At 38.5% G+C, this 27,794-nt stretch overlaps 1 protein-coding gene and 1 pseudogene across 9 annotated transcripts in view; one reads left to right on the forward strand and one right to left on the reverse strand.

The window, feature by feature from the left end:
* LOC118620304 lies at positions 1-27,246 on the reverse strand (annotated as a pseudogene).
* Positions 1-27,794, forward strand: part of ST7 (suppression of tumorigenicity 7) — a 357,848-nt gene that overhangs the window by 21,772 nt on the left and 308,282 nt on the right. Inside the window, exon 1 of one of the 9 annotated variants that reach the window (XM_036246198.1) lies at positions 26,882-27,365. The exons of 6 other annotated variants lie outside the window; for them this stretch is intronic. In XM_036246198.1, coding sequence (XP_036102091.1) covers positions 27,344-27,365 — 22 coding nt within the window. In that variant the 5' untranslated portion in view covers positions 26,882-27,343. Of the gene's footprint in view, positions 1-26,881; positions 27,366-27,794 lie in introns of those variants that run through there. 2 more of the 9 variants (XM_036246199.1, XM_036246197.1) reach the window with 2 other exon arrangements.

Genomic DNA, 27,794 nt, shown 5'->3' on the forward strand with positions numbered 1-27,794 from the left:
TTCTGAATTCCATGTTTCACCGAGCATCAAAAACCACCAATCTTTTAGTCCTTTTCTTGTACATTATTCTGTATCCACATTCTCTGCATCTGATTGGATCCCTGGATTTTATTTCACTTTCTGTGTGACATTCTCCACAGATATATATTATTGGCTGCTGCTCTGGGGGTTGGACGTCCTACTGGGTGTCCACTGTTAGACTGGAGCACCTACAAAGTCCTTGCTCTGTGATTCCAAACGGACAGTGGCTTGACGTTGTGCCTAGAATACTCTATCTTTAATGCAATCTCTTTCAACTAGATTAGGTGCATAGAATCTGCTAGCCTCCCTAAGGGTTGCTGTGTGTATATGAGTGTTATGGAATCTCTTCATTATAAACCATTAAATGAAAAAATTGTGCACATCAATAATAAAATAAAATTTATTCTTTTATCTACAATGCCAGATGCATTTACTGAATTAGTTTATTTTAGAATGTGCTTTTTTTCCACCCTCCCTGCAGAGCTTCTTTTTTTTTCACTCCTTTAGGAAAGGGTTCCGAATGGATTGTCTGTAAGTCATAATTCATGGTTATTTGATTCATGTCACATGGAGGATGTGTCTTTGTAGGGTGAGTGCAATCTTTCTTTTAGAGATCTCTCTTCCATTTTCAATTGTCTCTACAAATCTGAAGTCAGGTTCTTTCAAAATGATGTTACTATTCATTATCTTTTGTTTACTTTAAAAATTGTATTTATTGATTGATTTGAGAGAGAGAGAGAGAAAGGGGGGAGAGAGAGAGAGAGAGAGAGAGAGAGAGAGAGAACGAGAGAGACATCAGTTTGTTCCACGTATTTATAGCTTCATTCGTTGATTCTTAGAATGTATGTGCTCTGACCTGGGAGTGAGGGAGGGGGAGTGGGAGTTGAACCTGCAACCTTGGCATATCAGGATGATGCTCTAACCAACTGAGCTACCCGGCCAGGGTCTTTTGTTTAGTGTTAAAATGAGAAGGCTGACTTTTGTGATAGCCCATTATAAATACTATTTAGGTTTTTTTTCTTTCTTTTTTTAGTTCCTTTCATTTATATGAATGAGTATTATATAGTATCGGTAATATATTTTTGTCAGAATAACTTGATGCAGATGGAAAATGATTGCCTTTTGGATATACAGCAGTAAAGTTGTTAAATTAAGGAGGAAAAAATCCAACCTCCTGAAAATGATTTCTTGGACAATTGACCTTCATTTTGTATTGTCAACTTGGCTCAGAATTTTACCATTTCATTATGTTGTTCATGGTCACTGGAGAGAAAGGATGAAATATTCAGCGTGGTGAATCTCTTAATTCAGAAGTATTATGTATGTTGAAAAGATATTAATAGTCAACAGATAGGCATTTTAATAATTTAGGGCCCTTGATTGAATGTTTTATGCCTTATAGCAAAGATGGAGAAAATGGTTATGATAATGTAATATATGAAAGTTTCTATCGTAGTATTTCATTTTCTCTAAAACATACTAAAGTACTCATTAAATGTTAGATTTGGTCTTTCTCTTTCTTTGAAAATGTTTTCTTTCACATTAAAAATGTAAAGCATTTTTACAGTTATATTTTTCATCAATTCATACAAATGTATTTACATTGTAGTACTGAAATCATCTACCAAAAAACGAATGCCTCAGTCTGAAGGCGTGGACTCCAAATTTAAAAGCTCCATACTACTCACATATTTTGTCAACCTAATTCTTTGAGTGGATTTAGGGGACTTGTACAAGCAAGTTCTTGTTCTGTGCTCAAGGAGGAAAATGTAGAAGCTATCATTGAACTATCCCCCAAATGAATTAAATAGTCACCTTTCAGAAATCTGTCTCCAAATAAGCATTGATTCTATCGGATTATATATTGATTATAGAAAAAAAACCTTATTTTTCTTTTATATTTATTTTGTATTTTACATTTAGTGTACTTATACTTTATGTCTAGTGTTAAAGCATGTCTATGAACCCTTATTTTTTTGTCTTGTAATGCTTTGCAGCGGTTCTCAACCTGTGGGTCGTGACCCCTTTGAGGTTCCAACAACCTTTTCACAGGGGTCGCCCAAGACATAACAGTAGCAAAATTACAGTTATGAAGTAGCAACAAAAATAATTTTATGGTTGGGGGTCACCACAACATGAGGAACTCCATTAAAGGGTCGCGGCATTAGGAAGGTTGAGAATCACTGCTTTAGAGATAAGTGCTTTAGTATAACCTAAAATAGTACCTAATTTTAAAAATGGGTAAGTTACAGTAAACAATAAAAAAGATGACATATCGTTCATGGACTATTTTGGATAGGAGAAAACATTTATGATATTTTAATCTATATTTCTATAAAGACTTGGTTCAAGTAGAATTAAGAGTATTTTAGATAAATAGTATGTGGAGAACCTAACATGTTTTATGTTTTGATTTCCTTAGATATTTTTGAAACATGGCTATATTTAAATGTGTTGCTACTGTTCACCAGCTTTTGTATTTTCTTCATTGTTATATGATCTTTCATGAAGGCGTACTTTATTTTTTTAAAGAAACACACATACATTTCTAGAATCATTTACATTCTTTTTATTATTAATTAATTTATTTTTGTTACAGATGGTTTTCCTTTTTCTCCCATTGACACCCTCCTCCTGACCCCCCTACCCCCAGTATAGTTGTCTATGTCCATTGGTTATGCATACATGCATATAAGTCCTATGGTGTAACTCTTCCCTCCCCCACCCCCCTCTTGTGAGGGTTGTCAATCTCTACCCCACATCCATGTCTTTGGGTCCATTCTGTTCATCAGTTTATTTTGTTCATTGTATTCCACAAATAAGTGAGATCGTGTGATATTTGTCTTTCTTTGATTGGCTTATTTTGCTTAGCATAATACTCTCCAGTTTCCTCCATGTTATCTCAAATGATAAGAGATCTTTCTTTCTTACAGCTGAATAGTATTCCACTGTGTCTATGTACCACAGGTTTTTTATCCAATCATCTATTGATGGACACTTGGGCTGTTTCCAGATCTTAGCAATTGTAAATAGTGCTACTATGAACATAGGGGTACATCTATTTTTTTCTGATTGGTGTTTCAGGCTTCTTAGGATATATTCCTAGAAGTGGGATCAAATGGCAGTTCAATTTTTAATTTTTTGAAGAAACACCATATTGTTTTCCACAATGGCTGACCAGTCTGCATTCCTACCAGCAGTGTACTCTAGTCCCCTTTTCTCCACACCCTCACTAGCACTTGTTGCTTGATGATTTGTTGATGGCAGGTGTGAGGTGATACCTCATAGTCGTTTTAATTTGCATCTCTCTGATGATTAGTGACATTGAGCATTTTTTCATATGTCTCTTAGCCATTTGTATGTCTTCATTTACATTCTTGATGAAATGTCAAGACATCAGTCTGTTGAATCTAATTTTACCTGTGATTTATTATGAGGATAAATTTTTGATGTTAGTAAATTCATATTATGTAAAAATAAAATCTAATGTTTTAATGTTGTGCAGAGCAGGAAAATGTAAAAGTTGTTGATCCTAAGTCTAGCCTTGATTCAGTCCACTTCACCTCTAGTGATTTCCTGTGATAATAAGTCTTTTTTTTTAAACCTCACCCAAGGACATTTTTGTATTCATCTTCAGATAGAGCAGGAGGGAGAGAGGAAGGAAGAGAGAGAGAGAGAAACATCAATGTGAGAGGGACACATCGAGTGGCTGCCACCCACACAACCCCAACCGGGGCCAGGGACAAACTGCAACTGAGGTATGTGCCCATAGTGGGAACCGAACCTGGATCTCTCTGGTCCATGGGTGGAGGCTCTAACTGCTGAGCCAAACTGGCCAGGGCTCCTGTGATAATAAGTCTTAAATGGTCTCTGTTTTTCCTTAGTCTTCACATTGGTTGTCACCATTAACATAAAGACATATCCAGTTTTTATGAGTAGTTATGTGTATCAGATTTTTATGAAATGCTAGAGGATATTACTGATAGACCCCTGAGATTCAGTTTCTTCTTTGAATATCACACTTCCTGCCAGAGTGCTAATGAACTGTGGAAACAATGATGAACATGGAGTACTGTTTTAATATGTAGTGTGCTGAATTCCAAGGCATCAATTTCAAATAAATTATGCTTATAAAAAGTATGTTGGGCATGCTTCTGTTAAAACAAAGAAGGAAAAAATAAGGTCCTGGAAAAAATCTGAATTGAATTGTGGAATACCATATAAAGGACAGGTATTTGTTATAAGGATGCTTAACAGCATGAAAAAGGATATAGAAACCCTATAGGACCAGTCACAAAAGAAGAACTATAATATCTGAAACAAAGAATATATTGGAAGAAACCAACAGTAGATTGGATGAAGTGAAGGATAGAATCAGCGATTTGGAAGACAAGGTTAATAAAACACCCCATCAGTGCAGCAAAAGAAAAAAAATTAAAAAAAATTTGAATAGTTTAAGAGACCTTTAGGACAATATTAAGTGTAACAACATTGACATCATAGGGAACCAGAAGAGAAGAGAGAAAGCAAGGGATCAAGAACCTATTTGAAGTAATATGACTGAAAACTTCCCTAACTTGATGAAGGAAAAAGACATACAAGTTCAGGAAGCACAGAGAGTTTCAAACTAGATGGCTTAAAGAAGCTCACATCAAGACACATCATAATTGCAATGCAAATGGTTAAAGATGAAGAGAGAATCTTAAAAGCTATGAGAAAGACAGTTAATTACCTACAAGGGAGCTCCCATAAGACTGACCTGATTTCTCAACACAAACTTTGCAGGCCAGAAGGAACTGATATGAAAATGTTAAAATGATGAAAGCAAGGACATACTACCAAGACTGTTTTACCCAGCAAAGCTATCATTTAAAATTGAAGGAAAAATAAAGAGCTTCCCAGACAATAAAAAGCTAAAGGAGTTTTTACTACCAACCAGTATTATAAGAAATGTTAATGGGCTTAATTTAAGAAGTAGCAGAAAAAGAAGAAAATAAAACAAAAGAGCACAGTCAAAAGAATAAAATGGCAATAAATATATACCTCTCATTAATCACTTCAAGTGTAAATGGATTAAATGCCCCATCAAAAAACATAGGGTACCTCAATGGATAAGAAAACAACACCCATATATATGCTATCTACAAGAGACCCACCTCAGAATGAAAGAGATAGACAGACTAAAAGTAAAGGAATGGAAAAAGATATTTTATCCAAATAGAAATGAAAAGAAAGCTGGAATAGCACTAGTTTTATCACAAAATAGACTTTGAAACAAAGACTGCAGTAAGAGACAAAGAAGGACACTACATAATGATAAAGGGAACAGTCCACAAGAGAATATAACCCTTGTAAACATTTATGCACTCAGTATAGGAGCACCTAAATATGTAAAGCAAATCTTGATGGACATAAAGGGAGATATTGACAATAAAACATAGTAGGGAATTTTAACATTCCATTGACATCAATGGATGGATCTTCCAGAAAGAAAATCAACAGGGGAAAAAATGGCCTTAAATGACACACTGGATCAGATGGATTTAATTGATATCTTCAAAGCATTTCACCCCAAAGCAGCAGAGTATACATTCTATTTAAGTGCATATGAAACAGGATCATTTGCTAGGATAGACCACATGTTAAGACACAAAATAAGTCTCAATAAATTTAAGAAGATTGAAGTTATATCAAACATATCTTCTCTGACCATAATGGTATGAAACTAGAAATCAATCACAAGAAAATAGTAAAAAACACACAATGACATGGAGGCTAAATAACAGGTAACTAAACAAGGAATGGGTTAACAGTGAGATCAAGAAAGAAATCTAAAAATACTATGAAACAAATGAAAGTGAGAACACAACAACCCAAAATTTACAGGACATAATGAAAGCAATCCTAAGAGGGAAATTTTTAGCATTACAGGCCTATCTCAAGAAACAAGAAAAATCGCCCTGGCCAGTTTGGCTCAGCGGTTAGAGCATCAGCCTGCGGTCCAGAGAGACCCGGGTTCGGTTCCCGCTAAGGGCACATGCCTCGGTTGCAGTTTGTCCCGACCCTGGTTGGTCGTGTGGGTGGCAGCCACTCGATGTGTCCTTTTCACGTTGATGTTTCTCTCTCTCTCTCTCTCTCCCCCCCTCCCTCCCACTCTATCTGAACAATAAAATGGAAAAATGTCCTTGGGTGAGGATAAAGAAAAAAAAAATAAAAAAAAAAAAAGAAACAAGAAAAATCTCAAATAAACAATAACTTTACTCATAAGGGAACTAATAAAAGAACAACAAATAAAGCCCAACATGAATAGAAGGATGGAAAAATAAAGATCAGAGCAGAAATAAACAAAATACAGTCTAAATAAAGAATGCAACAGATTGCCCTGGCTGATTTGGCTCAGTGGTTGGAGTGTCAGCCCGTGGACCAGAGAGTCTTGGGTTCTGTTCCTGCTAAGGGCATGTACCTCGGTTGCAGTTTGTCCCTGGTCCTGGTTGGCCCTGGTTGGGGTCATGTGGGTGGCAGCCACTCAATGTGTCTCTCTCACATCGATGTTTCTCTCCCTCCTTACTCCCTCCCTATCTGAAGATAAATGCAAAAATGTCCTCGGGTGAGGATAAAAAAAAGAATGCAACACATCAATGAAACCAAGAGCTGGTTCTTTGAAAAGATAAACAAGATTGACAAACCTTTAACCAGACTTATTAAGAAAGAGAGGAGACCCAAATAAAATCAGAAATGAAAGAGAAGTAACAATTGACACCAGAGATACAAAGGATTGTAGTAAATATTAGAAACAACTATATGCCAACAAGTTGGACAGTTTGGATGAAATAGATAAATTTCTAGAAACATACAATCTTCCAAAACTGAATCAGGAAGAATCAGAGAATCTGAATAGACAAATGACAATTAATGAAATAGAAGTAGTAACAAAGAATCTCCCAACAAACAAAAGTCCTGGACTGGATGGCTTCACAGGTGAATTTCACCAAACGTTAAATAAAAAACTAACATTTGTCCTTCTCAAATTATTCCAAAAAATTCAAGAGGAGTGAAGACTCCCAAGCTCGTTTCATGAAGCCAGCATTATACTAATTCCAAAATGACAAATATACCACAAAGAAAGGAAATTATAGGCCAATATCCCTGCTGAACATAGATGCTAAAATTTTTAACAAAATTTTAGTAAGCCGATCTAACAATACATTAAAAAGATTATATACCACGATCAAGTGAGATTTATTCTGGGGATGCAAGATGAGTACAATATCTGAAAGTCAATAAATGTGATACATCACATAAACAAAATGAAAGATAAAAATCACATGATATCAATAGGTGCAGAAAAAAATATTAGATAAAATACAGCACTTATATATGATAAAAACTCTCAGAAAAATGGGAATAGAGGAAACATACCTCAAACTAATAAAGGCTGTAATATGACAAACTCACAGCCAACGGATATCCTACTCAATGGGCAAAAAAACGACAAGCATTTTCCAAAAGATCAGGAATAAGAGAGGGATGTTGCTTTCACTGTTCTTTTTCAGTCTAGTACTGGAAGTCCTAGCCACAGCAATCAGACAAGAAGATATAAAAGGCATTCAAGTTGGAAAGAAAGAAGTAAAACTGTCATTGTTTGCAGATGACATAATACTGTATATAAAGAACCCTAATGATTACACCAAAAAACTATCAGAACTGATAAATGAATTCAGTAAAGTAGCAAGATAAATATCCAGATATCAGCTGCATTTTTATACATCAGTAATGAACTATCAGAAAGGGAAAGTAAGACAACAATACCATTTACAGTTGCTTCAAAAAAAAAAAAAAACCTAGCCTGGCCAGTGTGGCTCAGTGGTTGAGCATCGACCCCATGCACCAAGAGGTCACCAGTTTGATTCCTGGTCGATGGACACTCCAGGTTGTGGGCCGTATCCCCAGTGGGGGGCATGCAGGAGGTGGCCAATGGATGTTCTCTGTCATTGATGTTTCTATCTCTTCCTCTACCTTCTTCTCTCTCTAAAATCAATAAAATAAATAAATAAATAAAATACCTAGACATAAATTTAACCAAGGGTGTGAAAGACCTGTACTCAGAAAATTATAAGACACTGAAGAAAGAAATTGAAGAAGATACAAGCAAGTGGATGCATATACCATGTTCATGGATAGGAATAGTTAACATTAAAATTTCCATGCTACCCAAAGCAATCTGTAGATTCAACATAATTCCTGTCAAGATAGTAATGGTTTATTTTGCAGAATAAACACTCCAGAAATTTATGTGGAACCACAAAAGACCCTAAATAGCCATAGCAATCTGGAGAAAGAAGAACAAAGTTGAAGTAGTCACGCTACCTGATAATCAAACTATACTACAAAGTCATAGTAATCAAAATAGCATGGAACTGGCATAAAAACAGACATATAGATCAGTGAAACAGAATAAAGAGCCCAGAAATAAACCTACAACTTTATAGTCACTTAATATTTAACAAAGGAGGAAAGACATACAATGGGGTAAAGATAGTCTATTCAGTAAATTGATGTGGTTGTGAAAAGAGGTAAGTACTACCTTTACCTACACCACCATCTTGCCCAGAAGTCTTTCTGCTGTTTTTTGCCTCTGGGACAACCCACAATAGTCCATTCATGAATATTTTTGTTGACTTCCTTTGCTTATTTTCCAGTGGCTCCTTTTGCCATCCCGGTGAACAGACTGCGACCACACAGGCATATGGTTTGCCTAAAGAAGCATCTATAGAGAGATTATAATTGTCTTGGTTAACTCTTTGTTTGCTGTAGAGACCTGGATTTTGATTGTGATCTTTCCACTAAAGTCTTGATTCAAATGCATATAAAATGACCCTCTCTTTCAAAGTGTAAAACAAACATATTTATTGTTGGATCCATATTTTTGGAAAGAAATCCTTAACCTTTCATGTTTTTATCAGGCATTTTGGTAACTTTAGTCATGTTTCTTATGATTCTTAATTTTACATCAATATTAACTTATATATTTCTTTTTAATGGTTAGCCTTAAACATTTAAACCAGTTTATCTTTTTACAGTCATCTTCTGATGGAGTAAAAAAATAAAGTATCAGTTGTTGGGAGACTATACCTCTTAGTAGTTATTTCCTTGTTCTTTCCAGCTACAGTTACTTGATGTGAGTTCTTTTGGGGCTCTTGTAAGAAGGGAATGGCCCTGCTGCTTTTTTTTTTTATCCTCACCAAAGGACATTTTTGCATTTATGTTTTCAGATAGAGCAGGAGGGAGGGAGGAAGAGAGAGAGAGAAATATCGACGTGAGAGAGACACATTGAGTGGTTGCCACCCACACGACCCCAACTGGGGCCGGGGACAAACTGCAACCAAGGTACGTGCCCTTAGCGGGAACCAAACCTTGGACTCTCCGGTCCACAGGCTGATGCTCCAACCACTGAGCCAAACTGGCCAGGGTCCCTGTTGCTTTCTAAGAAGTCTGAGTTTTGTGGCTACTGGAGAGGTTTGGATTCTGCCACCATTCTTTTTTTTTTTTTTTTAATTTTTTTTTTTTTTTTTTTATCCTCACCCGAGAACATTTTTTTCCATTTTTTGTTCAGATAGAGTGGGAGGGAGAGAGAGAGAGAGAGAGAGAAACATCGACGTGAAAGGGACACATCGAGTGGCTGCCACCCACACGACCCAACCAGGGCCGGGGACAAACTGCAACCGAGGTACGTGCCCTTAGCGGAACCGAACCCGGGTCTCTCTGGACCGCAGGCCGACGCTCTAACCGCTGAGCCAAACCGGCCAGGGCTGCCACCATTCTTTTAAAGCATAATTAGTAGGTGTTACAGTCTATCCAGAAGGAACCCTTATCTGAAGGTTCGGAGTTTGGTAAAGTAGATCTATGAGGTTTCACCATGACTTTGGTTATAATTGTGTTTGCTAAAGTTGATTCTTAACTTTGCCTTGGAGAATGTATAGCACTGATCTGGGTAAATGTATTGAGTTGAGCAGTTGATCTCCCTTCTTATTTCATAGAATTGTTTTGTTTCCTGTTTGGTGCTTGATTCTCTTCTGTCTTAGCTTAGTTAAAAGTTTTGAGGTTGCATGGCCAGTGTGGCTCAGTTGATGGTTGAGCATCGACTCGTGCACCAAGAGGTCACTGGTTGGATTCCCAGTCAGGGCACATGCCTGGGTTGAGGTCTCAGTCCTCAGTAGGTGGTGTGCAAGAGGCAGCTGATTGATGTTTCTGCCTCTCTTTCCTTCCCTCTCTCTCTAAAAATCAATAAAAACATATTTTTAAAAAACTTTGAGGTATAAAGAGTAGAGCCCCACTCATGGGAAGAGTTGGGCTCACTCTGTTCGAATCTTCTTCCAAAGAATCCTTTTTGCAATAAAATCTTCTCAGATTATAGGAGAGGTAGTCTTGGATTTCCATAAGCAAAGCCAATGAAAGATGACAGAACATGAAAAGGAAATGATGGAGTTGCAGCCTGGGATGGGTGGTAAGCAGCTTGGAAAAGCAGCAACATCTTAAGTAAAGTTTCTTGTGACTTATAGTAAGAGGAAGCTCCAATTTGACTTAAGTCTGACTAGTTTGTGAGGAGGGTAAGAACAGAGACTGAAGGAAAACTGCATGATTTCTGAAATGTGGAAAAACAAAGTGTTTATAATCCAATCCCGGAGTTGGATTATATGAACAATAAAGTGAGTTATTGTATGGGTAGGAAATATGATGTATGATATTATGGTAAAATTATGGCTTTAGGGTTTAAGAGGGAAAGTGAAGTGGGAGCCATGCTCATTGTTCTCTGGGGAGGGGAAGGGACTATGGACTCAAAGAGCAACAACTACTCCAGGTAGGAAAGCCATAAGAGGGAGGGGAAAAAAGCTTTGTCTCAGATCCTGAGCTGTCATCTACAGAAAACTCAGAACTCTCTGTCCAGGACGTTTTAGTCATGTCCTGGGATCCTGCAGAAGTTTTGTTTCTGTCACTCAGGCCTTGTTGTCCTAAAAGTGTGATCCGCCAGACCATGAACCCTGTAGTAGGCAGGGCCTCCTACAATTATTTCTTGTGTGTTTTGTATTTGCATTTGTTTACTCACTCCTAGGTAAAGGGCCTGTCTAGAGAGGAACAGTTGTAAACTGTTGAGCCTGTAAACAGTTGGAGGTTCCCTGGGAGCATTAGCCATTCAGTGTAAGTGTATTGAATTTAGACAATTCGTATACTCTGGCTCCCTGGTTTCCCACCCTTGAGGTGGTGTGTTCCCAAAGCCCGAGCAGGATAGAGAGGGGAAGGTATGGGAAAGAGGAGGAGGAACAGTTACCTGAAGGAAGTTACTTGGGTTTTCTCTTACAGCTGTAATTGGTTCAAAGTAGAATCCTAGATTATTAGATTCATATGAAATTTTAGGAATCCTCCAGTTCAACCTTTTTATTTTACCAGTGAAGGAATGGACACCTATAGGGCTTCCAGGACTTATCTCAGACCATAGAGGTAACGAGTGGCCTTGTTGAGGCTGTACACCAGGTCTTTTGATTCAGTAACTATGCTGCTTCTATCCTGGTCCGTGAAGGGTTGAATTATAGCATGAATCTGGGATGGGGTTCCTGGGCTGCAGTGTGAACTGCTGCTGAGTCAGTAAGTTGCAGCCAGGGCAGTGGTCTCTGTGCCATTAGGCCCTAGAAGAACCTATGACTCTGGTGACTTGTTACTGAGTGGTGGGGAGGGCAGTGATGTGATTGTTGCTGTGCACAGGGGTATATCCAGATATACCAGTGACTCTCCTTTATTGAGGGTGAGTTAGGGATAGAGAAGATTTTTGGGTAGGAAGGTAGGGAGATTTAGTTAAAAGCTGTTCTCTGAGTGAACTTTGAAGATAGAGGAAACTCTCCAAACTCTTTAGAAACCAGGTGAGTAGTAGAACTATTGGAAAACTGAAAAGTAGAGAGGGAGGAACTTGGTTACTGAGAGTACGGTGGTAGTACAGATCCTTTTATGGTTATAGCTTTCTTCAGTTGGTACTTATTTCTGCTTAACTGTCTAATGCATCCCTCATTGTAAGCTATCACATACTTTAAATGTTATCTCTTTCATTTTATTTCTCTGTCTACTTTTTCCATATATTGGAATTGAATATAGAATTAAAAAAAAGAGATACTTTTTATAAACTCTGAACTAAAATATTTGGCAAATTTCGGGATTGATTTTACTGGAAAGAATGAACCTGTCTTTTTAAAATGATTTTTCTTGTTTTGCTTTCATTTATTGATTATCTTACTCTATAGAGGGAGTGTTGGTATAGTGGTTAAGCACAAGGACTCTGAGCTAGGCTTGCTTGTGTTGAATCCTGGATTTGGTATGTATAGTGTATGACCTTAGGTGAATTATTTATCCTCCATACCTCAGTTTTCTCATCTATATAATGAGGATTATAACTCAGAGTTTTTGTGAGGGTTAAATAAGTTTATACATGAGTTAGAACAATGTCTGGTACACATTAAATGCTATTTACATATTAGCTGTTAACATGTCCCAGGCATTGATCTTAGCACCTTTGTCACTTAATTTATGAGCAAACTGGGGCTTAAAGAGATTTGAAAACTTGCTTAGGATCATCCATCTAATAAGTGGGTAAGGTGCAACTTGAACTTTCTCTGTCTGACTCAGAGCCTGTCTCTTAACCACTCTGGTGGACTTCTGAGGTGTTCTGATCATTTAATTGTAGATTGTAGTTTTATAGATATCTATGTATTATCAGTTTTATACTTTCTAATTTAATTTTTTATTATGTTCTTATTTTGTTAATAAAGTGCATTTTCTTTACCTGGCTTAAGAATTATAAAATAGAAAAAGACTTCCGGTCTAGATGGCGGCGTAGGTAAATGCGATATCATGTCCTCCCACAACCACATCAAAGTTACAACTAAACTACAGAACAACCATCATTCAAAACCATCTGAAATCAAGATGAATGGCAGTCCGACAACTACGGAATTAAAGAGCAGCCACATCAAGACTGGTAGGAGGGGCGGAGGCAGACAGGCTGGTCCCACACCAACGTGTGGCAGATAAAAATCAGGAGGAAGCCCTGGCTGGTTTTGCTCAGTGGTTAGAGCGCCGGCCTGCAGTCCAGAGAGACCTGGGTTCGGTTCCTGCTAAGGGCACGTACCTCGGTTGCAGTTTGTCTCCGGCCCTGATTGGGTCGTGTGGGTGGCAGCCACATGATGTGTCCCTTTCACGTCCATGTTTCTCTTCCTCTCTCTCTTCCTCTCTCTCACTCCTGCTGTGTCTGAACAAAAAATGGAAAAGTGTCCTCGGGTGAGGATAAAAAAAAAACCAGGAGGATACCTCGGCTGGGAAGGTCCTCCCTGAGGACTGGGGGTTCCCGTTCCATACCAGGTGCCACGCTCAGGGTTCTAGTACCAGGAAAAGAAGTTCCCATAACTTCTGCCTGGAAAAACCAGCGGGAATTGAGGCTCAGTGAGGCTGGAGCCCCAGGCAGCTCCTCCTAAAGGGCCTGCACACGGACTTATCGGACTCACTCCCTCTAATCTTGGAGGGGAGGCAGCTCAAAGAGCACCAGAGACATACAGGGAAGAACTGAGCTGTTTGGCATTGGAGGGAGGGCTGGAGAGGGGGCTTTCTCCTGGACAGATGTGCTGTCAGAGGCCTTTGTTCCTTTGGTGAGCCCTTTCCTGGGGTGGCAGACAGTCGCCATTTCTGGGACTCCAGCAACCGGTTCATACTGGTTGCCCCACCCTGGTGATTCCCTGAGGCCCAGCCCCACCCAACTTTCAGGCCCACCCAAGCTGTTGCCAGTTGCTTAACCATAGGATTGGTCTGTCTTGGATCCTGCTTCAGGTTTTCCTAAATTCTTTCAAACAAGCAGCATCTGGTCTCAGCTAGCCCCATACCTATCACTAAGTAATACGCAGAAACACACCAAGAAACAAAGAGAGAGAACCCAAATACACAAAATCAGAAATGAAAGAGGAGAGGTAGCAACTGACGCCACAGAAATATAAAAGATCGTTAACAACTACTATGAACAATTATATGGCAACAAATTCGACAATCTAAGCAAAATGGACAAATTTCTAGCAACACATAGTCTCCCAAAGCTGGACCAGGAAGAGAGAAAACTTGAACAGACCAATAACAACAGAAGAAATTGAAGATGTAATCAAGACTCTCCCAGCAAACAAAAGCCCTGGCCTGGATGGCTTCATGGGGGAGTTTTACCGAACATTCAAAAAAGAACTAACACCCATTCTCCTCAAACTATTTCAGAAAATTCAAGAAGAAGGAAGTCTTCCAAACTTGTTTTATGAATCCAGCATAATTCTAATTCCAAAACCAGAAATAGATAATACAAAGAAACAAAACTACAGGCCAATACCCCTGATGAACATAGATGCCAAAATCCTGAACAAAACACTAGCAAATCAGATCGAGCAAGACACCAAAAAAATTATCCACCATGACCAAGTGGGATTCATCCCAGAGATGCAAGGCTGGTACAATATTCGCAAATCAATAAATGTGATACACCACATAAATAAAATGAAGAATAAAAACAACATGATCATATCAGTACATGCCGAAAAAGCCTTCGACAAAATCCAGCATCCATTTCTGATAAAAACGCTCAGGAGTGTGGGAATAGAGGGATCATATCTAGACATAATAAAGGCCATATATGAAAGACCTACAGCCAACATCATACTCAATAGGCAAAAACTAAAAGCATTTCCCTTAAGAACAGGAACAAGGCAAGGATACCCACTTTCACCCCTCTTATTTAACATAGTACTGGAAATCGTAGCCACAGCAATCAGACAGGAAGAAAAAATAAAAGGGATCCAAATTGGAAAGGAGGAAGTGAAACTGTCATTATTCACAGATGACATGATACTATATGTTGAAAACCCCAAAGACTCCATCAAAAGTTTAGTAGACTTAATAAATGAATTTGGAAAAGTAGCAGGATACAAAATTAACGTCAAGAAATCGATGGCATTCTTATACAACAATGATGAACTCAGAGAAAGAGAAACTAAGAAAACAATCCCATTTACTATTGCAGCAAAAAAATTAAGATACCTAGGAATAAACTTAACCAAAGAAATAACGGACCTATTCGCAGAAAACTGCAGGTCATTGAAAAAAGAAATAGAGGAAGATGTAAAAAAGTGGAAGCACATACCCTGTTCATGGATTGGGAGAATTAACATCACTAAAATGTCCATACTACCAAAAGCAATCTATACATTCAGTGCAATCCCCATCAAAATACCAACGGCATACTTCACAGAATTAGAACAATTACTTCAAAAGTTCTATGGAACCAAAAAAGACCTTGAATAGCCACAGCAATCTTGAAAAAGAAGAACAAAGTTAGAGGGATCTCATTACCAGATTTCAGGTTATACTGCAAAGCCACTGTAATCAAAACAGCCTGGTACTGGCACAAGAACAGGCATATAGACCAGTGGAACAGAACAGAGAACCCAGAAATGGACCCAAGGCTATATGCTCAATTAATATTTGACAAAGGTGGCAAGAGCATACAGTGGATAAGGACAGCCTCTTTAATAAATGGTGTTGGGAAAATTGGACAGCTATATGCAGAAAAATGAAACTGGACCATCAACTTACACCCTACACAAGAACAAACTCAAAATGGATAAAATACTTAAATGTGACTCATGATCCATAAAAGTCCGAGAAGAAACTGTAGGCAACAAAATTTCAGACATCATATGCAGCAGAATTTTCACTGATACATCACCTAAGTAAGGCAGTAGTAACAAAGGAGAAAATGAACACATGGGACTAAATCAAATTCAGAAGCTTCTGCACAGTGAAAGATACAATCATCAAAACGGAAAGGCTACCCACTGTATGGGAGAGCATAATTGCCAATGATATATCAGGTAAGGGATTAATTTCCAATATATATAGAGTGCTCATACAACTCAAAAAAAGAAGACAAAGAACCCAATTAAAAAATTTGCAGAGGAACTAAATAGACACCTCTACAAACAGGATATACAAATGGCTAAGAGACATATGAAGAAATGCTCAACATCACTAATCATCTGTGAGATGCAAATTAAAACAACAATGAGGTATCACCTCACACCTGTCAGAATGGCGACCATCAACAAATAATCAAACAAGTGTTGACCAGGGTGTGGAGAAAAGGGGACTCTAGTGTACTGCTGCTGGGAATGCAGACTGGTGCAGCCACTATGGAAAACAATATGGTGTTGCCTCAAAAAATTAAAAATTGAACTGCCATTTAACCCAGTGATCCCACTTCTAGGAATATACCCTAAAAAGCCTGAAACACCTATCATAAAGAATATATGTACCCCCATGTTTGTAGCAGCACTATTTACAATATCTAAGATCTGGAAAAAGCCCAAGTGTCCATCAGCAGACGAATGGATAAAAAAGCTGTGGTACATATACACAGTGGAGTACTATGCAGCTATAAGAAAGAAAGATCTCTTATCCTTTGAGACGACATGGAGGGACCTGGAAAGTATCATCCTAAGTGAAACAAGCCATACAGAGAAAGACGAGTATCATATGATCTCACTTATTTGTGGAATATAATGAACATAACAGTCTGAGGAATGGGGTAGTCCCAGAGACGTGGAAGTTGGGTATAGACTGACAATCCCCAGAAGAGGGGATGGTGGGGGAGAGATGAACCAGAGAACTTATATGCTTGTATGCATGAACAATGGACATGGACAACAAAGCTGGGGACAGGGCAGGGAGGGAGGGGGAGGGGGGAATCAGTGGGGGAAAAAGGAGAAACATCTGTAACAAAAATTAATTAATAAAATAAAATAAAAAAAGTAAATGAGTAAATAGATATAAAGCACTTCAAAATGCAAAAAAAAAAAAAAAGTAGTACACAGAAACAAACAGAGAGGCAGTCAAAATGAGAAGACAAAGAAACAGGTCCGAAATGAAAGAACAGAACAAAACTCCAGAAAAAGAACTAAGTGAAATGAAGATAAGCAACCTAACAGATGCTGAGTTCAAAATACTGCTTATAAGGATGCTCAGTGAACTTAGCGAGAACCTCAGCGAACTTAATGAGGGCCTCAAGTGCATAAAAAAGGGGCAGTTAGAAATGAAGGATGCACAGTCAGAAATAAAGGAGGCAGTAACTGAAATAAAGAATAATTTACACAGATTCAATAGTGGAGAAGGTAAAGCCAAGAAGCAAACCATCGATTTGGAATATAAGGAAGCAAAAAACACCCAATCAGAACAGCAAATAGAATAAAGAATCTAAAAAATGAGGATAGTGTAAGGAGCCTCTGGGATAACTTCAAACATGCCAACATTTGCATCTTGGCAGTGCCAGAAGGAGAAGAGAGAGAACAAGAAATCAAAAACCTATTTGAAATAATAATGGCAGAAAACTTCCCTAACTTGGTGAAGGAAACAGACATAAAAGTCCAGGAAGCACAGAGAGTCCCAAACAAGATGAACCCCATAGGCCTACACCAAGACACATCATCATCAGAATGCAAATGGTTCAAGACAAAGAGAGAATCTTAAAAGCAGCAAGAGAAAAGCAGTTAGTTAGTTACCTACAAGGGAGTTCCCAAAAGACTGTCAGCTGATTTCTCAAAAGAAACTTTAAAAGCCAGAATGGAGTGGCAAGAAATATTCAGAGTGATGAAAAGGAAGAACCTACAACCAAGGTTACTCTATCCTGCAAAGCTGTCATTTAGAATTGATGGCCATATAAAGAGTTTCCCAGACAAGAAAAAGTTAAAGGAGTTCATCACCACCAAACCATTGTTATATGAAATGCTGAAAGGTCTTTTTGAAGAAAAAGGTAAAAAATATGAACAAACAAAATGGCAATGTGTCCACATCTATCGACAATGGAATCTACAAACAAAATGAACAGGCAGAACAGAAACATTTTCATACATACAGAGATCATTTTATTGGTTGCCAGATGGGAGGGAGGTTGGGGGAATGGGAGAAAAAGTTGAAGAGATTAAGAAATACAAATTGGTTTGCTAGACTGTTAAACCTCAAAGGGAAATGGGTTGAGGGGGGCTGGGAAGAAATAAATCAAAGAACTTACATGTATAACCAATGGCCCCTGACCACAGTGTGGGAAAAGGCGGGAGGGGGCCGGGAATGGGGAGGAGGGGGGTCAGTGGGGGAAAATGAGGATCATCTGTAATACATTCAACAATAAAGATAAAACAAATCAATAGAGGAAAAATATTTTTAAGAAGAAGTATAAAATATAAAGGATAAAAATAAAGCAAGTGTTGTTAAAATAGTGCTACTCATATAATTATATAAGAACTTAAAAAATCTATGCTAACAGTACCGTGAAAGGCGTAAAATGTCATTTCATGTGACATCTGATAATAGCTATCAGTGTTTGCATATACTTGTAAGTTGTGTGGAAATTAAGACAGTTTTTAGGCATTTTGAGCTTACCATTTTAAAGCAATCATGGCATTAATGTTTTAACCATTTGCACATCTTAATTACCAGGAAGAAATTACATTTTTATAGCTTTGGAAAGCTTTCCAACCTGTACCCTAGGTTAAGATAAAGAGAATTAAGGTCTGGGAAGTGAGATGGTTCGGCTGAGCAACTGTGACAGGTGAGGTTGATGAGAATTAACAGCTTTTTGATTCTTAGCAGCATGGTGGTGTAATGGGATCTGCTAATTGTAATGAAGCATTTACTAGATGGCTGAGTGAAATGGTGCTACTTTCTCATTTATATTATAAAATTATTGGAGGCAATCTGTTAAATGATGACATAGAGCCCAGAGTTTTTAGATTTCTGTACTATGCATGCTTCTGATATTGTACTGAAAATTAGAAATCATATTTTATAGTGTTGTCAACTTTGTAGTTATCTTATGGAGAAACATATTCAATGGAAAGTAGCAAAATAAAAGCAAAACAAAGCCCCTTACTATTCCAAAGCCACTCTAAACAACCAATACTGTATCTTCCTCAAAGTAGCTGCAATTTGGGGGAGTGTTTAAAAATCTCTAATTTGAAAATTGTCTAACCATTCAGGTTGCTTGATAAAAAGAAAACCGTTAAAAGTTGAAAACATTTTATTCATTGTTAAAGTTTATTTAAAGTTTTAGCCAGGACACCCTTAAGATCAAAACATTTCACAGTGAATGAAATGATGGCTCAGTGCATGTCATAATGTGACATTAAAGATTATATTAGAGGTTTGGCTCAGCGGTTAGAGCGTCAGCCTGCAGTCCAGAGAGACCTGGGTTCAGTTCCTGCTAAGGGCACATACCTTGGTTGCAGTTTGTTCCCGGCCCTGGTTTTGTCGTGTGGGTGGCAACCACTCGATGTGTCCCTTGCACGTCGATGTCTCTCTCTATCTCTCTCCCTCCCACTCTATTTGAACCAAAAAAAAAAAAAGGAAAAATGTCCTCGGGTGAGGATTAAAAAAACAAAAATAGACTCAAGATTATATTAGAGCCCGGCTGGTGTGGCTCACTGGTTGAGTGTTGATCCATGCACCAAGAGGTCAGTGGTTCAATTTCCGATCAGGGCATATGGTTGTAGGTCCAATACCCAGTGGGGGACATGCAGGAGGTAGCCGGTCAGTGTTCTCTCTCATCGCAATGTTTCTCTCTCTCTCCCTCTCCCCCTTCCTCTCTCTCTAAAATCAATAACGAAAAAATATTTTTTTAAAAAAGATTATATTAGACAGAGTCTCTCAGGAATGATTATATGTCCTTTCCATCTGATGTCTGTTTCAGGACTCAGACAAATGAGTTGAAGGTTTTAGATATGCATTAAAGGATTGTTATTTAATTACCTGTATTTGGTAATCAAATGTGTTTCAAATGGATCAAAAATGTATACTATCAAATGAATGAACATACAGGCATAGGCATACCTCATTTTACTTTGCTTTATTGCACTCTGAAGATACTGTGTTTTTACAAATTGAAAGTTTGTGATAATCATGTGTAAAGCAAGTCTATTGGTGCCATTTTTTTCAACATCATTTGCTTACTTTGTGTCTTGTCACATTTTGTTAATTGTTGCAGAATTTCAAACTTTTTTGTTGTTGTTAATCCTCACCTGAGGATATTTTTCCATTGATTCATTTTAGATAGAGTGGAAGGGAGGGGGAGAGAGAGACACATCTATGTGAGAGATGCTTCGATTCGTTGCTTCCGTGTGACCCTGACTGGGGCCAGAGATCAAACCTGCAACCTAGGTACGTGCCCTTGACAGAAAATTGAACCCCTGACCGTTCGTTCAGTTCATGGGCTGATGTTCTAACTGCTGAACCAAACTGGCCAGGACTCAAACTTTTAAAATATTATTATTAAAAAAATAGTAATAAAAATTATTATTGTATTTGTTATGGTGATCTGTGATCAGTGATCTTTGATGTTACTATTGTGGGGGCTAAAAAAATATAGTACTTTTCCACCTATCTTCTAAATTCTTCTAGCTGGGTTAATAAGAAATTAACAGAGACAGTTTAACAGGAGAAAATCAAAATTTTAATACATGTGCATGAGGAATTCACAATAAGCATGCAAATTCCAAAGACAGTGAGGTGACATTGGGTATATATGACATTTTGAACAAAGGAGAAAAGAGGGGACTGGGGTTCTAGATTTCAGAAGTGAGAATGGGCAGTATATCAGTAGTTGAGGAAGAGTGGAACACATATGGCAGGCAAATTCTTGCTAGACAACTTAGACACAATGGAACACAGTGGGTATCTACGTAACAGGTCCTACTGGAAGCCCTCCTATTTGCTATACTGAATTTATGTTAGGTTAAGGTGAACATCCTAAGATTTCTTTCCTGGAGTAGGCCTTTCCATCTGAATCTCTTAGGCAGAGAGTCAAAATTTCTTTCTGAGTCTTTTGTTTCTTAATAAACAGCTTAGCCCTGGACGGTTTGGCTCAGCGGTTAGAGCATCGGCCTGCGGTCCGGAGGGACCCGGGTTCGGTTCCCGCTAAGGGCATGTACCTCGGTTGCAGTTTGTCCCTGGCCCTGGTTGGCTGTGTGGGTGGCGACCACTCGATGTGTCCCTTTCACATCGATGTTTCTCTCTCTCTCTCTTCCTCTCTTTCCCTCCCGCTCTATCTGAACAAAAAATGGAAAAATGTCCTCGGGTGAGGATGATTAAAAAAAAAAACAACAACAACAAAAAATAAACAGCTTAAAATCAATATCCCAAAATGCAGCTTCAGGGTGGCAACACTTTGGTCCATTTCACTTCTGTAATTTTTTCTGGGCACCACAACCTCGCCATATAAGACGGCTAAGTTAATAAGTGTGTGTGTTCTGACTGCTCCACCAGCCTGCTGTTGGAAGGTGAGGTGCTGATAAGGAGGTAAGGACATGATTCTTTGCATACAACTAATTCAAAATTATATTACCCTGAATATGAACTTTGGTAATGATGACACAGTTTTCAACTAAAGAACAAAGGGTTTTGGAAGTTTTTTCACCAGGGCAGAGACCCACTTTCCATACCCAGTATAATGACAAAATCCCAGTGGATTGGCCTTTGGCAAGACAGCTAATTATGGTGTGCAAATCAGATTTTTGTGAAATCATTTATTTATTTGAGATGGAGGGAGGAAAGGAGAGGGAGAGAAAGAGAGAGAAACTGTGTGTGTGTGAGAGAGAGAGACATGGATGTGGGAGAGACACAGTGATTGGTTACTTCCTTCATGCACTCCGAGTGGGTACCAAACCTGAAACCTAGGCATGTACCCTGACTGGGAATCAAACCCGTAACCTTTCTGTGCACGCAGTAGGCTCCAACCAACTGAGCCACAATGGACTGGGCAGTCAGTGATTTAAAATGGAACTCTTAGGAGCTTGCTATGTAGTACTTTTGTGGTGAATATTTTTTTAAGATAAAACATCTTAAATTGCCACAAATATGTTGTTTTATAAGTTTATATTTTCATATATTAGACTAAGTATTTTTTTTTTTTAATATCCTCACCTGAGGACATTTTTCCATTCTTTGTTCAGATAGAGTGGGAGGGAGAGAGAGGACGAGAGAGAGAGAGAGAGAGAGAGAGAGAGAGAGAGAGAGAGAGATACATTGATGTGAAAGGGACACAGCGAGTGGCTGCCTCTCACACCACCCAACCAAAACCTGCAACTGTGGTATGTGCCCTGAGCAGGAACCGAACCTGGGTCTCTCTGGACTGCAGGCTGACGCTCTAACCGCTGAGCCAAACCGGCCAGTGCTAGACTAAGTTTTTTTTTTTTATCCTCACCAGAGGACATTTTTCCAGTTTTTGTTCAGGTAGAGTGGGAGGGAGAGAGAGGAACAGAGAGAGAGAGAGAGAAACATCGATGTGAAAGAAACACATCGAGTGGCTGCCACCCGCACGACCGACCAGAGCCGGGGACAAACTGCAACCGAGGTACGCGCCCTTAGCGGGAACTGAACCCAGGTCTCTCAGGACCGCAGGCCGATGCTCTAACCGACACTCTAACCGCTGAGCCAAACCTGCCAGGGCTAGACTAAGTTTTTTTAAAGCAAGTATATTAGTACTCTCCCTCTCCCCCCTCTCATGTGTATTTTAAATTTATTTCCTTGTAAGATTAGTATACCAGAATTTTTGTTCTAGGACTCAGAAATAAAATACACTTATCTTTTAGAAGGTTTGTTAAATGTGTGGCAGTATGTTGAAGCAGGAAGGAACACACTTTATAGCTGTATGCAAAGAAATCAAATTTCTAAAATCATACCTGGGAGCTGTATTGTGAGTATACTTTTAATAATAAATTTGTACTTCTTTTACCAAAGAATAGAATAATTGGTTCTTTCATTTTTCTGCAACTTATATATTGTCATTAAAACACTTTTTCTTTGTTTTTAAGTATTGCTTTTATAAACGTGTCGATATTCTAAGAGACGAAACTTTAACATGCTAATTAGACATCAAGAGGAATACTAAGAAAATAACTTCATTATGAACAAAGGAGATGGCTTCAGAGAAAGTCCAGATTTGATACTTTCAAAATTAGTTATTGTATATACCAGCGGTTCTCAACCTATGGGTTGTGACCCCTTTGGGGGTTGAACGACCCTTTCACAGGGGTCACCTAAGACATAACAGTCGCAAAATTACAGTTATGAAGTAGCAATGAAAATAATTTTATGGTTGGGGGTCACCACAACATGAGGAATTGTATTAAAGGGTCGCGGCATTAGGAAGGTTGAGAACCAGTAGGATACTCTAGAGAGCATATATGGTTTAATATCTTACCGCATTAATAAATACATTAATTAAATTAGTTTTCTTATGTGGTAGGGAGCTTCTTTGAATTTTTTTTTTTTTTTTTTTTTTATCCTCACCCGAGGACATTTTTCCATTTTTTGTTCAGGTAGAGTGGGAGGGAGAGAGAGGAACATAGAGAGAGAGAGAAACATCGACGTGAAAGGAACACATCAAGTGGCTGCCACCCGCACGACCGACCAGGGCCGAGGACAAACTGCAACCGAGGTACGTGCCCTTAGCGGGAACTGAACCCGGGTCTCTCTGGACCGCAGGCCGATGCTCTAACCGCTGAGCCAAACCGGCCAGGGCGGAGCTTTTTTTTTTTTTTTTTTTTAATCCTCACTCGAGGACACCTTTTTGTTCAGATAGAGAGGAGGTAGAGAGAGGAAGAGAGAGAGAGAGAAACATCGACGTGAAGGGACACATCGAGTGGCCGCCACCCGCACGACCAACCAGGGCCGGGGACAAACTGCAACCGAGGCCCGTGCCCTTAGCGGGAACTGAACCCGGGTCTCGGGACCGCAGGCCGACGCTCTAACCGCTGAGCCAAACCGGCCAGGGCAGGGCGGAGCTTCTTTGAATGTTATCTTCTATGGTGATTTTCATAAACATTTATGTATTTGCAAATATAGGTATATTTAGTCTATTAAACTTTAAAGAAGAACACATGTTTTCAGTTTATGGGAGAGTGTATCCTTTAGATTAGACAAGGTGATTTGTTTTTGCTGTCAGCACGGTTCAGCAGAACCACATATGACATCATCATAGCACTGAAGGGGATATCTTTCAATGGAAAACTGATTCTTGATGATTCAGGAATAGGTGTCTTTTTTTTTTTTTTTTTTCTGGAATGCTTTATCTCCCATGTGATTTCCATGTTATCCATGTGGTTTCTCCTCCTTTTAAAAGGATGGCATTACCTGACAATTTTACCTAAAATAGCTTCCTATTCAATCACTCCTCATCCTCTAATTCCTCTTATCTTTATAACACATATCACCCCTTGACACATTGCATATTTATTTGTCTCACTCAATAGAATATAAGCTCCATAAAGGAGGGAGTTTGTTCATGACTGTATGCGTACAGTGCAGAACAGTAGCCTGCCAGGAAATAGTTGTTGAGGGAAATTATGAATGGGGTTTCCTCTAATAGTGACTATTAACTTACTTCAAGATTTCACTATTATTATTTTCTTAATTGATTTTAGGGAGAGGGAGAGGGAGAGAGAGAAACATCGATGAGCGAGAACATCGATTGGCTGCCCCCTGTATGCTCCTCACTGGGGATTTGGCCCTCAACCTGGGTATGTGCCCTGGCCTGGAATCAAACCGGCGACCTCTTGGTGTAGGTTGATGCTCAACCACTGAGCCACAATGGCAGGGCTTATTTTGTTACTTGTTTTTAGTCAAAGGATTCTAATTTAATAGTAGTTATTTTGATCTCTAATTATTTTGAATATTGATCTTTTCTTTCATGGCCAATTTTATCCTGAAATTAACAGTACTCTTTTTATTAGTGGAAAGGCCAGGTTGCAGGCAGACAGGCATAATTAGACAGAACTAATAGTCCAGAACTGGTTTGGGAATGTGTTAAAGTGACTTTTTTGAGTGTTGTGGAGGATATCAGATCAATTTCATTTGTCCTTCATTACATTTTCCTTAGGCAACACATTAAAATTTGTCTTCATTCTCTGAGCTCATGCCAGCTAAGTAGAGGAAGGAATTGGAACAAACTAAATTTTTGGAATCTATTTTGTCAAATGTAGATCTTTAGCAATATGGACCCCAAACCTCTAACGTGAGTGGCCTTGGCAAATTATTTCACCCTTTATCAAGTGTGGATAATAATGGTATCTACCTCGTAGGGCTGTTATGAAGATTAAATAATTTAATACATGTAAGGTTCCCAGGATAGTATCTGACACATAGTAAACATTCAGTAAATATTTATTATTTTTACTCTTTTCTACAACAAAATATTTGTTCTTTATCTTATATATAGCGTCATTACATTTTCTTATTTTCAATAAGATAAAGGTCAAATGACCTTGAATAAACTATGCTATGTCCAAATGATGGAATATTACATGACCATTAAAAGGATGAGATAGAACTATATATATTGACCAGAAAAACTATTAATGATCTTTTAGATGGTAATTTTTAGTTCACAATTATATCAGAATTTAATGTTTAAAAGCTGTATTATATAAAGATGTCTTTGTGTAAACATAAGAAAATATTGGAAAAAGTATATAATTTGGATGAATGGATGGACAAGAAATGAGCTCTTTAATTTTCTACTTTATATTATTTAAAATGTGTGGAATTATGGGAATACATATAAACACTACATTTCAATATTTTGAAAACATTAAAACTATTTTTGCTAGATAGACATTTTAATGAAAGTCTGTACATTTCCAGCTTTTTTTTTTTTTTTTTTTTTATCCTCACCCGAGGACATTTTTCCATTTTTTGTTCAGGTAGAGTGGGAGGGAGAGAGAGGAAGAGAGAGAGATAGAAACATCGATGTGAAAGGGACACATCGAGTGGCTGCCACCCGCACAACCGACCAGGGCCGGGGACAAACTGCAACCGAGGTACGTGCCCTCAGCGGGAACCGAACCCAGGTCTCTCTGGACCGCAGGCCGACGCTCTAACCGCTGAGCCAAACCGGCCAGGGCTCCAGCTTTTTTTTTTAAAAACACATTTCTAAGAGTAAATGCAGGAAGACTTGTGAAGTGAGTCAAGAGACAAAATATTAATAACTTCAATTATTTCTTTGTATGGGTAGGTTAGAAAGAAATAAGTTCGTTGGTCATAAGTGTCCACTGGCACACAGGTATACACAGGTGTGTGCACATAGCCTTAAAATGACTGAATTACTCTGGAAACTAACAGTAATTCTCATTAGGAGAAATGAAGAAAAACAGAGCAAAAGGAATAGCACAGGAGAAATACATGTACATAAATGTATTCCCAAAGCAGTGTTTTTCACATTTGAATAATAACTGCAAAATAACTAATGATGTAGTCACTAACATTTGAATGCACTGTGTACCAAGCAGTATTCTAAGCATTTACACTGTTATTTGTTTTACTTTTAAATTTGTGTATTTATATGCCCAGAATGTTTGTGCAATAGTATATATATATTTACATATTTGTGATTGAGTATTCAACCCTTGATCTGTAAGTTTTCAGTCTACCATCAGCCTAGTGAAAAAAAAAAGAATTCTGTAGTTCTTTTTAATGGTAGATTATTTTTCTCATTTCTAATATTCCTAATTCCCTTGAAAAGTTCTACTTACTGCATAAAACCAAGAATCCTGAACTGCATGATATTCTTGTGGCTAGTGACTATAAAGCCAATATTGAAATTTCTCTTGAGTTCTCTTTTAGTGAACTAAAGTATTACAGGATGAAGATCTTGTTAGGAGGGGGAATAAATACGTGGCTCTTGGTCTGGTGCATTTTGTGACAAAGGAATTCCTCTTTGAACTGCCTGTTCTCCTGAAGGCACTGGAGCCTCTGGCTCAGCATTGCAGTTGGTCTGTGCAGTGTCTCTGACGTCATCGGTGTATGCATAAGCCCTGCTATTGTCTTACTGCTACAGCCGGCCTGGGGATTGCAGTATCCTCTGTTGCTGCTGCTCCCAGTCCTGCCTCTGCTGCTACCTAGTCCTGCCTCACCGCATCCCAGAAGAGCCACGTTGGCCTGCCTTTCCCTGTTGGACTTTCAAAAGCAGCTCTTCGGTTTTGGTTTTTGGTGCTGTAGGAAACCTTGCTTTTCAATCACACGGAAGAATACTGAAGCTTTTAAGAGGAGAATCTGGCAGCTGGACACAGCTTGGACTGCATTGTCTGTCTTCATGATCTCTGCTGTGTAGAGCCTCATCTCTTCACTCTCACACATTCACTTTCCTCGATTTTTCTTCCTTCCCTTTTTTCCCCCTTTCTTCTAATTTTTAAAAAAGCAGTCTCTGGAGCCAGCCATGTTTGGTACTGAATCTTCATGTAAGTAAATGGATCCCACTTATTTGCTGTTTAGAAATCTGCTTGCTCCCATGGTTTCATTGGCTTGGAGTGCGTATCACTTTGCCTTAGGTCATTAACAGCCTTTGTGTTTTTGTTGTAATTACAAGGGAATTGGTCTGAGGGAAGGGACTGTCCCTTAACTGGGTTATTGATCCTGAAGGCTGGGGATGTCAGTGAGGTTAAAACCAGACCTTCAGGAGGGAGGGAGGAACAGAGGAATCTAGGCAGCCTTCCTAGAATGTGTTAATTGGTAGGATCAAGTCTGTCATTGATCTATTGTTGTGGGTTCTATAAAGGTCCTTAAACCTTAAAAGAGATACTGGGAGAGGATCAGTGATGATAGTGTTTATTAGAAAGGGCAGAAGGGCTTACATTATTTTTTAATCTAAATGGATAAAGAGATATGAT

The sequence above is a fragment of the Molossus molossus genome, unplaced genomic scaffold, assembly GCF_014108415.1.
Source record: "Molossus molossus isolate mMolMol1 unplaced genomic scaffold, mMolMol1.p scaffold_m16_p_7, whole genome shotgun sequence".
Lineage (NCBI taxonomy): Eukaryota > Metazoa > Chordata > Mammalia > Chiroptera > Molossidae > Molossus > Molossus molossus.